Here is a 13,277-nt window from a genome sequence, read left to right on the forward strand (position 1 = left end):
TCCCACACTGTTAGCTCCCCTCTTTTCTTCTGCCACTGAAGTTTAGCTATGCAGCTACATTTTCTCAGGAATTGGAGAAGAATTTGAACAGTGGTTATATCACAGTGTAAATTTTGCTAACAAGTTTTGATAACTCACAAAGGAGCAAAAATATTTTTGCTTTTAAGAATTAAAAATACATTTGTTCATAACCAAAGGAAAAATAGGGTGCTAGAACCCAACTCGAAGGTTTATTAGTATCTACTGTAAATAGAAAATACAACGGCCTAATTTCTGCTCTCAAATTCAATTGACAGGGACATTTCGGTATTCCTTGTATTGTACATTAAAGAAGTAATGTCACCAGCATGCTGGTGTTTTGCCTCCCAAAGCCTAGGTTCGGAAATGGTATCATCTTGCCATTTCTGCTTACTTTGCACACTCAGTACATTCCAAGAGTCCAAACCATGCAATATGTCATAACACCCTATTTCAAAATTAAGTGTCTTAACGTGCAATTAAATAATAAAGTTAGGCTTGAATTGCTCAGCGGTGACCTAACCCTCCCCCACCCCCAAACTTTATTGCTAATACATAAGTAGTATAGTTCACACACATGTATTTCAATGGCAAGGCAGAAGTCCCTAAACTCCCTTCTCTGTACTGTGACCCACACTTAATCCTAATCCTCTGTAGCACAACAGACATAACCGACCTAAAAGTTTTGATGAGACACAAATAAATCTAGATTTGGCAAGCAAGAAACTGTTGCAATTTACTGTATTGATCTATAAATCTTCATCAATGACTACAGTGCACTGCTTAGTTAGAAAACTCCATACTTAATCAAGCTGCTTCCCAAGGAATCAATTTATACCTAACGATACTTGTGGCAAGGACAGCTGCTTAACTGGGATGGTAATTTCATTTAATTGGGACACCTTCAGATGACTTGGTGTTGCTTAGGCCTGCACACACGTTAAAATTCAGTTTGTTCTCCTCGTGGCATCTTGCCCTCCCATATAGCTGCTTCAAAGGGAGCTACTGAAAATTGCCCATCATTAGTGACCGGAGGATAGCAGCCACCTTCCTGCCACTCTGGGGGACTTCCAGTATGGCAAACTGTTCAAAACAGGGAGATGCTCGATGCGCTTATCATACGGAAAGCTTTTTAGCTCCTTAATCAGCTTAATTTTAATGAAAATATTAAAATATTCAGCCCTTACACGAGGGCTTAATTTCTTCCAACTTACAGAGGCTTGAGAAAAGATTTTTAATTGGCAGTTCTTGAAAGTGTTGTGACTTTGAAATCTTAAAACGGGCAATTAAATGTTGCCTGTTAAAAAATACGGTTTCCCCTGTGAAAACTGCTGTAGCTAAAATAAATACATTTGCTCTGAATCCACTATCTCGTATCAAATAACTAGTATTCAACATTTAATACATAAATAACAGTATTAGCTTATATAACCTGCTGGGATAGAGGACCGGCTGCTAGCTTATTAAAATTAGAGCTATGAGAAAAGAAAGCATGTACTTTTCTTTTTATACAATTTTTCTATTGCATTATGAAGTAACTGGTAGATTATATTCTTAAAATGCAGCTTGGATAAGAACAGGCGATAAAGATCATCCAATGCCTTCAAGCACTGGTGCCAGGTGTCCTGCCACGCTACGCGCGCGTGAAATTCGAGCATACGACCTTCCTCCGGAGATGCTGAAGTGCACTGCTTGCTGCTGGAAAGCAGGTGGTTGCCTGTAAACCCAGCTGCCTCCCCACGGCTTCTTGCCCAGACCAACCTCCGACTCCTAGAGGGCAGGGACCATGATTAATGCTGAATTAGTCTGTCTTAGCTTGTACTTGCAATTAAACTGTGTTCAGCTCCTCCCACCAACAATAAAACATTATTTTTTTTTTTAGTGGACACAAGGATCAACAAGAGGAGGAAGGAGGCAGTTGACCTGGTCCACTGGAAGCTGAGATAAGTCTATGATCTTGGAGAGCTGAGGCCCTGCACCACCACCTCTGCTCGCTTTGTTGTAAGTTAACTGCTCTCATAGAAAATTTCCTCTATAATGCTTTCTTCTTTAAAGATAGTTCTAAAAGATCCTTCCTACCTGTCCTATTCCTTTTTATCCATACACAAAGCAGTCAGGTCCATAGCTAAAAATAACACTGCCTTTCTTTCACAAAGGAGTCAGAAACAGGATGTTTTCCTTGCAACGTAGGAAAATATAAATTAGCTGGAAAGGAAGCCACTTAGCATACGAGCTAATTATAAACATCATGAAACAGAATCTGTACTCCAGCATTTTAGAAAACTATCCTGGAGATTTTGCTATTCTTGAGAAATAACAACCTATCAAGGATTTTAAGTTTTGTTCCAAAAAGAGGAGAGTTATAAAAATCTTGCCGGTTTGGGGGAGGAATCTTACCTTTTGCTCCAGGACCCTTGCCCTTCTTCCCTCAAATACCACCTTCTAAAAACCACTGCCTGCCCCTCCCACCCTCCCAAAACCCCAAACCTATTTTTCCAGCTCTCTTTTCAACACTAGCAACAGCCTCTTAAACACCCGCAATGGCAATAATGAAAGTCCTTCATAAAACCCTGTAGCAATTGCAGTTGTATACAGGTTTCAAAAGGACATTAATCACGCTCTGATCCTAGACTAGGCTGACAAATCATGCTCGATGTCACACCATGATTCACACTTTAAATGACTCATACAGCCACAATAATTAGCAGGTCTTCTGCAAATCTCTTGTGGCATGAGTGAGCATATTACTGAAATGAGGACTCTTGTTGTATCAAGGAATAAGGAAGTGTGGAGAAGCAGGAAAACCCGCCCTACAAATCAGGTAGTATAAGATGCCTACCCTGACTCCTTTGCATATGTAATTTGAGACACAGGTTTCCTCTTAGCTGTGACCATGTTTTATTAAAGTAAATACCCTGCAGTTTTAATATACAAATAAAATTTCTTTTTAAATGTTTAAGCTTGATTTTGTACATGTATGGAAATAATTAGGCTTGCTTAAAAAAAAAAAAAGAAAGAAAAAAACTTGTGACATAGGAAAATATTTTCCAGCTTCCATACAAAATAGCACTTTTTCCTCTGCTGGTAGAAGACATTAAAATTTTCACTGTATTAAGTGGTTTGTGTAACTTTTACAAAAGTTGTATACAAAAACCTTGAAGTATGCAAAAATTCCAAAGTACACTCTGACAGCTAATGCTCTGCGAACACTTTATTACACAAATTACATTCAGCTTTGGAAAATAGTGTTCTAACAGTGATACCATCTAAAAATAAGACATCCCGGAAACACATCAAGTCAGGAAGAAGAAAAAAATTAAATAGATACTTTTTTCTTTCCTTCAATGCAATATAATGTTAGTGATTTTAAAAAAATAGAAGAAGATTTAGCAGCTTCATTTTCTTGTGGCACTGTATTTTCTCTGTACTGCAACAGGTTAAGGACATTGAAGAGGAAAGGCACAAAAAAAATATGGCAACTGAAGAGTTATGGGGAAAAATATTTGGATAAAGCAGATTAATGGGACTTATTTACAAATACAGAAAAGGTCCCAAAATTGAGATGAGAAAATACTACTGCTTTAAATCAGTGCTGCAATTAAAAGAAGACTGTTTGCTTTATTAAGATGTTCACATAAAAACAACGGCACTGATATGAAACTTCCATACACTCCTCCACTTAAAAAAAACAAACAGAATTAAACCTGAACAAAAAATAAAGGAACCAGTGTACAGCCCCACACAGACTAGTACAGTTTACAATTAAATACACAAAATTTTAAACGTGCTCAAGGGAAAAGGAATCTGACATTCTGGGTTGAATCATATAATGGAGAACTCAAAGGCTGGTTTCAGGATGATGAAGGTGCTGGTGGGGGTGGAGGTGCTGAATATTCTTCTTCCAAATCCGTGCCATCATCTTCATCTTTTTCTTGATCACTTCCTTCAGTGCTGAGCCGGTCAAACCCCTTTCTGCTGTAGCCTTTGTGACTTGCAAAGAAGTTACCAAGGTTAAGGCCACCACCACCTTTCCCTGCGGAAAGGAAACACTTGTCATAAGCTTTGCTTTACTGGGAAGCGGGGAAAAATGTATCTACTCATTCAACATTATAGTGGAGGTTATTCTAAGTGTCCTTCTACAAACCATTTTAAAAGGCCAGCACGTGAGCCACGAATTCACCTCTGAGGAAGGAAATTCACCTTTCAAGTAAAAGTTCCAAAGAATTTTTCAGCATCCATGATTTGATTAAAAGCCTTTACCCAGGCTGTTTGTATTCCCACCAGTTTGCCCATAATCCTGAAGTTCTTCATTTCGTCCACGAGACACACAGATAACTCATTACAATAGCTATTGGAGTCCCACCAGTAGTGACACATCCTCTTCAGTGGGCAGATGTTGATGGATGAAAGGTGGTGTTGGAGACATTTCCTCATAAAGTATCTGAGGTTTGCTGCCTCTCTTTGCTCTGAGAAAGTTTTATTCCCAGATCTCAAATCTCGTATCCAACTAGAACCAAATATAGAAACAAACTTCAGTCACTGGGTTCTTAAAAGCTCTTGAATGTTACTTACCTCTAAGTCGGCCTAAAATTCTGCCTGAACTTGAATCAAGTTTGTGTTCTGCATCGCCTGGAAAATAAGGGAGATTTCAAAAATAAGTTTAAAACCATATTCTATGTTTACATAGTTAACTGTATTTTCTGATACAAAGCACAGACATTCAACAAAATGATCAGCAGTTCTAAGAAACAAAATTGACAAATTCCAGCTTCTCTGTTGAGGCGCAATTACAATTCCTAACAAAAAAAAATTGTACCATGAATGTTCACTTTATGCTGCTCCAGCTAGTAAGACGACTCACATATAAGTTATTTCTGAGAACGTCACTTTTTTCAACCGTTCACGTATGTTACTCTGAAGATTTTACGGGGAGAGCAAGAGAACACTGGTTTTCTGGGAGACAGTGATTTATGATTTTTTTCAGGTATCCTGGGGGAAATTCTTCTACCCCTCCTAAAAAAAACAACCAACCAAAAAACAACCACCACCACCACAACAACAAAAAAGATACCCTCCCCCCTGCCCCAATCCTGGTAACTCTTCCTATCCTTCATCTGAAGGAAAATAAAACACCACGGCCAAACCATCTTTTTCTATATACTACTCAGTTTCCATGAGTCTGGGGAACAAGTTTACTTTTACTAATGTAACTGTAGTATGCTCTTTGACACAGAAAATTCGGGAACTGCATGGATCACTGCATGATCACTCAAAATGGAATGCAAAGATGCTGTTTTAGACTACAACTATGAATTACAGTACTGCAATAGTCTAGAGTGTTAGCACATTTGATGCTACACATGTTTGAACGTAAAGAAGCAGGAAGCTACCCACTGAAATCTTCAAATAAAACACACCAAGTTCAATTACACAATAACGTGACAAGGTTGAATTACCTAATTTTTTATATTACGTCCTAGCCTATGGTATTGGCAGAACTGTTATTTGTGTATTCCATATACATTTTCTTCCCTTCTTGAGAATAACTTGCTAAAGCTATTTATGCCACATAAAATAAGTGCATTGATTACAGTCCTACTACAGTCTACCAATTTCTCAAAAAGCATATTATTATATGATACGAATTAAGGACAACTTTACATACTTAGCATTGTTACTCTTAAATAAAGCTATCACAGCAATGGATGAAGGCACATAATGTAATAACATGTTTGACTCGCAAAATGTACAAGATAGTAAGTGAACAGTAATTTATACTCCCTCAGAAATTTTAACAGTTTCTATTTTGCTTATACCTTCATAATACCCATACGGTAGGGTCCTTTGCTCTCAATGATTTAAAGATCCCAAAGTGAAAAATAAAACGACGCACCAAGTGTTAAAATGAATATGTTCTGGACAATAACATGACTCTACTGTAGTTGTTTCTGAGAAAGCGATTTTTACCTTGACACCAATTAAAGGAAAATTTAGGTACGCGTTCTGAAAAGACAGTGGCTTGAGGTGCAATGATAAAGGCACAGGGCTACACGGTTGCTTTATGCACGCTGAGCCTTCATTTGCATGCAGTGCCACAGGAACCGTATACAAGGGTAAACGGACAATAGGCCTCTCTCTCTCCATACCTTTGTCCCTTAGGCAAAGGGATGTGTTGAACTGGAATAATAAAAGCCTGTTCTCTAGAGTTACTCATGGTTACCTCCATAGACTGTTGTCTTCCTCCACCGAATAAATACTAAAATTGCCAGCAGGACAATGATAGGGATAATTAGAAGAGTTGTAATAAGAATAAAGGAAACTCCAGTGCTGGTCTGTCGGACCAAATGCTGTTTTTCCTCCTCCTTTAGAGGCTCTGTTGATTCTGGGCTGTTTTTCAGTCTGGTTTCTATAATCGTTTCTGATTTAAAAAAAAAAAAAAGCAATCCATATGTATCAAGGAACATAGAACAAGGCGTTTAAAAAAAGGAACATGCTAGGAACCTGAAATGTTGAGTAACAAGGAAACAAAAGGTCAAACATTTAAGGAGATAATTTTAATTCTTGCTGATGTTATCTCCAAAGTAAGGCAGAGTCTGAATGATACCATTTCCTAGCAAGGATGCCCCCTCCTTTCCTCTAACGAGGGGTCATCATTTAAAACACGGGCAAATCCCGAAAAAAAATTCATTTTTGCAAATAGGCATATGATTTAATATCAATTAAATATCCCCTTTTAATAATAATACTGCCACAAGAAATATAAAAATCCAGTATGTTGTATTATCACAAACAAAAAGGAAAGCATTTACAGTTCTTTCAAATAAATTTGTGACAAAGGGCTAAACTTTCAGAACTGCTACATCCCATGAAAGAACTTTGGCTCTTGACGTCTCAAGAGTTTTTGAAATCTGCATCCAGTGATTCTTGACTATTTTAACTTCCGTATCCTAAGCACTTTCAGAGATGGTTATTTAGAAACTGTTTCTTATCCACGTGGTACTATTGCATTATTCTATATAACATTAGAAATGTGAGGTAGCACGGTATCTTTCCAAAGAAAGCTCAAATGCATTCATCTCTCCCTAGATTTGTTATACCATTCATGCTGTAATACTTCTCTTCTGAGTGCTTCAGGAGGACGGATGTACCGATAGAGATGAAACAGAAGGATAATAGTTTTGGCAATAAGAATTTCACTGTTTTGTACTGTCAGTCTACTTTAGTCTACTCTATGTTTGCTTTTGGCAATTTGGATCTTTCCATAATATTTCTCTGTGTCTACATACCTAAAGTAAACTACAGGAGCTCTGAATTCAATCAAAGAAAAGCAGTTAAGAACAATTTAACATTGTGCAAAGGCCTCTCAATAGCCAGGTATTGCTTTTCTGAAAGGGAAATGAACATTTCCTCTTCCACCTAAGGAACTTATGAGACAGAAGATTAACGGTTTAAAATAATTACTTTTCACCTTCCCGAGTTATCATCTTACCCCTTTCAACCTCTTCTATACATACTTCCTTACCTCCTTTGATTAAGTGCCTACGTGTTTTTTGTTCTTTTTTCATTTCCATGCAGATAAATTGAAAAAAGTAGTAAATCTAGGGAAATAAATCTGAATACGAAGAACGATCTTTTTTGCTATGCAGCGTAACTGCCAAGGCTGTGTGCTGAAAGAACGTGCAGAGAGATGAACCAATTGCTGTTTCAAATAAACATAAGGGAGGGAGGGGAACGGCACTGGGGAGTAACTATCATTGTCACATTTCAGTTATTTCTGCATCTAAGGAAGCTGACACAGATACCAATCTGGACATACCAGATGGTGATACGGAAATAATTCACTGGTTAAACTTTCATTTTAGTGTCTGTGAAGCACTTGTCACCAATAGAAGTGAAATGTTTCGATTGGCTGCAAAACAGTGTCTACGAGGTAACACTGCAACAAGATGCTTTCTGTTGCTTCCTATGCCTGCTTATTTTATCCAGAGTAACTACGTACAATGATGGTGACAAACAAAGCAGTCAAACTAGGAGCGTTTTTCCCTCCAACAGTCCTCAGCACAAGCAGTCATAGTATATGTGAAAATAGTGGTTCCTTCATTTTCATCATGTATCATACTAACCTTTCGCTTCCTGTACCTCAATACCAGCCTTTTTAACTGATCGATGTTCCATTTCTGTAAAACATAATTGTTCTTCAGGACAACAACATTTCAGAAAAACACTCAGTGACATTTTTCTTCTAGCTTTTTCAAATGTACCATACAATCTTACAGTAAACAGTCAAGCTAGCATGTGAACTTCACCAAGGAGAATCAATATAAACCATTCAATATCTCAGAACCCATTAAAAAAAAAAAAAAGCTTGATTCCTGAAGGTTGTTTGCAATAATAACTAATTCTCCTGCTACAGAGAGGTTTTATGTGCATGTGTAAAGGCTCAGGGAGTCCCATAAAAATAACACTGTTAATTGTAATCAGAATCATGATGGATTAAAGGCTAGCTGAATAAGGACTACTTAGCTACTGCAGTTTTATACCGTAGTATAAGCTAAAGAAGAAAATAATACACGAGACTTCTCGTCTAACCTGTAAGTGGTGAGTGAATCAAGTATTTTTCTGTTCTCATATGTCTTTGAATAAAAGCCTAGAAGCGTTCTTCTTCACATTACTATATGCAGAAACAGCCACATCCAGACCGACTTAGAGCTTACTGGTCCAGTTTCCTTTATTAAGGAAACAACCAGATGCCTCAAAGCAAAATCTATGAATTATGAACAGACAAATATGGAATAACTAGCGTTGCCAGAAATTCATTTATAACAGCAGACTGTTCAACTGGTTGACTAATGCTCAGCAGCCTGAGGCTTTATCTTTCTGATGTTTTTTTTTTTTCCATGCTATGTAACTTAACAGTGGATTACATTGTTATGCCTATGAAAGGTCTAACCCCTCTCTGAATCCTACCAAGTTGAGGTCTGACTAATCAGGTTCTTCTCCCTGAAGTCAAGCTGCTTGGTTGGGGGATTACTAGATTAAACTGGGAAGTATTTCCAATTACCAGGAATAGGACTTCAAATTATACTGGATTCATTTTCTAACAGTAAATACTCGCAATGAGATGAATATTTATTTCTGTGGACTTGTGTCTTTATTTCAGCCTCTGAGATTTTCCTGTATGACAATCCCTAAGGAAAGGGTGGGCTTGTCAGCAAATGATACATGTAAATAATTAAAAGGCTAAAGAGTTATGCTTTTGTTTAAACATGTACTAGTGACATGATAAGAGACAGGGTGAAGGAAGCGCATTTTGATTCCTCCTTCTGTGACAAATCGGTTTATGTGCCTAGGACTCTTCTTGACAGAGCACACAGGAATGTAAAGAATGGTCTTTTAAGGAAAACTGAGCCGTAACAGGCAACTTACGGCAGAACTCAGGATACTAAAATTATCATTAAGCCACCAGGTTCTTTACAGCGTTTACTTATCTGAAGCTATAAAAGGCGAAATTGTGACACTTAAGAGCAAGAAGAACATACTTTCTGTGGATGTGAACTTCCACACTGTTCTGGCGTGAACATCTCCAACAAATACTGTTTTATCTTCCGAAGCAACAACATCATGTGGCATCTCAAAGGTCTGTGAAGATAAACAGTCACAGATTACTGGTAAGAGTCTACAGGTTCACAATCAAACAGATAATAAAAAGGTCTGCTTAACCCTGAACGTGGGACAGCTCTTTAGACTGGAAACCATACGAGATCCTGGTGTGAAGGCCTAAAATGAGTGAAGGGAAAGGAATTTCATATCTATTGCGTCTGTTTGCCTTCTCTAGGGACAACATGGAGATTTTTAGGTCTATTAATGCTAAATAATTCATATTTATATTCTTGCAATTTTATCCCTTGAAATACTCAATTTAAAAGCTAAAATTGCTAATAGAGATGCATACTGCATACACAGATACAAGCTATGGTGGTGAACAGATTAATACTATGTAGATTAAGTATTTATATTTTATAGAAATGTAACTTGCTAAAGGGGGACTTTTTTGGTAAGCACACATGGCTAGGCCTACTGTAAAATGACAAGTTTTTTTTTTTTTTTTTTTTTTAAACTTTTAGGCAAAAATCAGTTAACGTTCTTAAGCATCAATTTCCCAGAGGCAGCATACAAACATGCCATCAGTATAGCAGCTGTAAGCATTAGTATGAGATCACTCACTCGCTATTAACTCTAGCAAAAGTCTGAGCTAACGTGTTCCTTTTTCCAAAGCAACACGCTGGCATTCGGTGGCAATGTGTCATTGCTTACAAATGTTTCACACTGAGTACGTGAACAGAAGATCTTATTTTGCAAGCTAGGAGTTTAATCAATGAAATCCCATAATTTACTAGCGACGATATATGAGACTTTTCGTAGGACAAATTGTACACAATAGATGAGAAATACTAGAATACATAAAAGATTTTTATTAAGAAACAGTAACTTACAGCATTACATTATTAATAGCCTCTTAGTTATAACCACAAAAGCAACAAGTTTGTGGCACAGGTACTAATCAGTTGGAGAGAAGAAGCTAAAATAAGAGGTGAGAAAACAAAGGGAGTCCAAGATACTAATAAATTTGGCCACCTAGCCTTTAGTTTTCGCAAACTGGGCTCTTCTGCTTGGCTTTATGCTTCAAATTCATTTCTTGCCCTGAACCTTGGTATCTACAACTAATTAAATGAGGCGCTTCCATGAGAATAAACTGTTTGCTGAGTAAATTCCAAGGTAACTCCTACTTGTGCTGCAATTTAAAATTAGTTTACTGCAGAGAAGAACTGAAAAATATCTCCCTTTGTTCTGAAGAAACATCTCTTCCCAGCTACTACTTCTGCTCCCCAGCATAGTAAAAAAAGGGCCAAAGGTGAAGAGAGCTTCGCTTTCCTGGCACTGAGAAACCAAGGAACCTGGAATAAGAAACCCATCTATGAAGGGGGTGCCTTTATAGAAGAAGCATGTGTTGTTCTGGCCGTAATACCTTTCCTGAAGATCTTCTATATTAATCTAGATGTAGGAATTAACATTCTTCCCCAAAGCAAGTTCCCTACCACTTCTAAGTACATAACTTATTTTACAGATGACTGAAGGATGCTCTGACTTACAACAGCAGACCTTAACTCAATCTAGAGCTAGTTTCTTGTTAAGCAGGACTGCCATATTAAGAATTGTTCCTGTTAATAAGTAAACTAGAGGCCTAAATAAGGTGAACTAACTTATCCTTGCAAGTTCTAATACGTGATCTACTTCAGATCTCAGAATCAAACACTATATCGTTTATCACAGCATTATCACAATGAGTTGTTAGTTACTGAACCCCTCCAATACACCCCTCTCTCTCCTCCCCCTCCCCCAACCCAAACAGGTATTTCTATATGTGAGAAGTTCTTCATGGACCAAATGGGATGCAAGTGATGCAGCAGTACAGAAAATAAACACTAACTATAAGTTCAATGTAGTCACCCTTTCAAAACAAGAATAAACCAGAGAGTTCCACTGAGAACAATTCTGAAAAACTGAAACAGCTAAGCTCTTTTCGCACTCAAGAGAAAATAAGTGAACACTTCACTTGTGTATATAACGTTTTGTAAGAATACAAAAAAAAGTTTGAACATGGAGTGTTTTCATTTATGCATTCTCTGAAGATATTCCTGGGTTCAAGAGTGATATTAGATCACCATACTTATGAAGACTATGCACCTAGTTTACTTTACAGACTCAAAACTCAAGCTTACAAGCAGTTTTTCCTACAAATATCTATAATTGTGTGCAAACACTTAAGAATATCTAATCCCCACTGATTCTCAAAATGATAAAAAATATTTTGGTAATTATAAATGAACACTTTGTTGCAAAACATTAGAAACAAACCCTCAGAAGAACTATTAAATGCTATGCAAAATTTTCTTTTATGAGTTTATATAGAACCACGAATCTTGGTTTCAAGCTCATACATTTAGTTTCCGCTGGAGTTTGTATGCAATACAGCAACTTACAGTAGTTAGAAACATCCTTCTGTGGAGTGGCTTAAAGCTGGACTGCGAACAGCAGAGTATACATGCTACCCAGAATGGGATGCCTAACATTCATTCTTCAGTCTTAACACAATTTATGGGTACTTAAATTATTTTTTTAATAGTAAATGTAACTTATACTTACTTTTGAGCAATACTGTGTGAATGAAGTTTAGCCTTAACTTCCACACTAACATTCTGCAAAGAAGGGATGTAGCCATACTGTTCAATTTCATCTCTGCTCAGGAATATACTCTTTTTCTTTTTTGACATGCTACTAGCATCTAAATATAAGATTACGTTCAGACCTTCATCCTTCTCTTAAATTAAGCTTTTAAGGACTGTCCCTCAACAATAAATTAGACTTATCCTAGCTGAAGGATGTCTTGAGAGTGGTGTAATTTTCAAATGTGTAGCACATGGAACATAAGGCCCTAAGTTCTAGGGTCTTTATCAGGTTCATCTTAGAAAGAATTCCTTTTGCATACTGTACAATACATTCTGAAACATCTCATTTCCTGAGAGTCCTCATTTCCTACCATCTTACAAAAGGTGGAGAAGTAGGATGTTACCAGCATTCTCATATTCTTAATTATATGCACCAGGCAGTCTACGTAATACTCTACCTTTCTAACAGGACTGAAAGTATCAATTATTTCTCCGGTAGAAAAGTTCATCACAAATCCTTGCACTGGTTCTGCCTCTCCAGGATAAGGCATCCCATTAACTGCAAAGAGGAGGCCACCTGCAACAACATTCACATTTACTTTAACAACCCATACACTGCAAACTACACTTGAGATCAACTGTAACAGTATAGATGAAAACAGCTGTCTGAGCAAGACAGTGAGCACACCAGAGGTAACTCAGTAGAAACCTAAGCACAGTAGGAGGTCCTAGATGTAACTGTGGCATTTAAGAAACGGGAAGCTTACCAAAATGAGAAGAACAAAGAAGTCAGTGTTTTACAAATTGGTCAAACAGAAACAGGAATGTAAAAGGATCAAAAAAAAAAAAAAAGATCTGAAGAATGCTTGGGTAAGCATGCTTGAGCTAAAAATTATAAGTTCTTTAAATGCTTCAAAAGCAATAAGTCAACTAGCAAATCAGCGGGACCACACGAGGAAAAGGTGCGAAAGGGACACTCAAGCATGATGAGGCTACAACAGAGAAGCTCAATCTCTGTGTCATTTTTTATTG

At 37.3% G+C, this 13,277-nt stretch overlaps 1 protein-coding gene across 13 annotated transcripts in view; it reads right to left on the reverse strand.

Moving 5' to 3' along the window:
• Positions 1–2,899: 2,899 nt before the first annotated feature.
• LOC104140158 (peptidyl-glycine alpha-amidating monooxygenase) overlaps positions 2,900–13,277 on the reverse strand; it is a 150,005-nt gene continuing 139,627 nt past the window's right edge. For 10 of the 13 annotated variants that reach the window (XM_068924343.1, XM_068924345.1, XM_068924340.1 and 7 more), the window contains 6 exons: positions 12,704–12,822; positions 9,558–9,657; positions 8,142–8,195; positions 6,239–6,436; positions 4,591–4,647; positions 2,900–4,051 (listed from right to left, as the gene is read on the reverse strand). In XM_068924343.1, the coding sequence (XP_068780444.1) occupies positions 3,870–4,051; positions 4,591–4,647; positions 6,239–6,436; positions 8,142–8,195; positions 9,558–9,657; positions 12,704–12,822 (710 nt within the window). In that variant the 3' untranslated portion in view covers positions 2,900–3,869. The remainder of the gene's footprint in view (positions 4,052–4,590; positions 4,648–6,238; positions 6,437–8,141; positions 8,196–9,557; positions 9,658–12,703; positions 12,823–13,277) is intronic. The other 3 variants (XM_068924348.1, XM_068924342.1, XM_068924349.1) reach the window with 1 other exon arrangement.

Source organism: Struthio camelus, chromosome W, assembly GCF_040807025.1.
Source record: "Struthio camelus isolate bStrCam1 chromosome W, bStrCam1.hap1, whole genome shotgun sequence".
NCBI classification, from domain to species: Eukaryota; Metazoa; Chordata; class Aves; order Struthioniformes; family Struthionidae; genus Struthio; species Struthio camelus.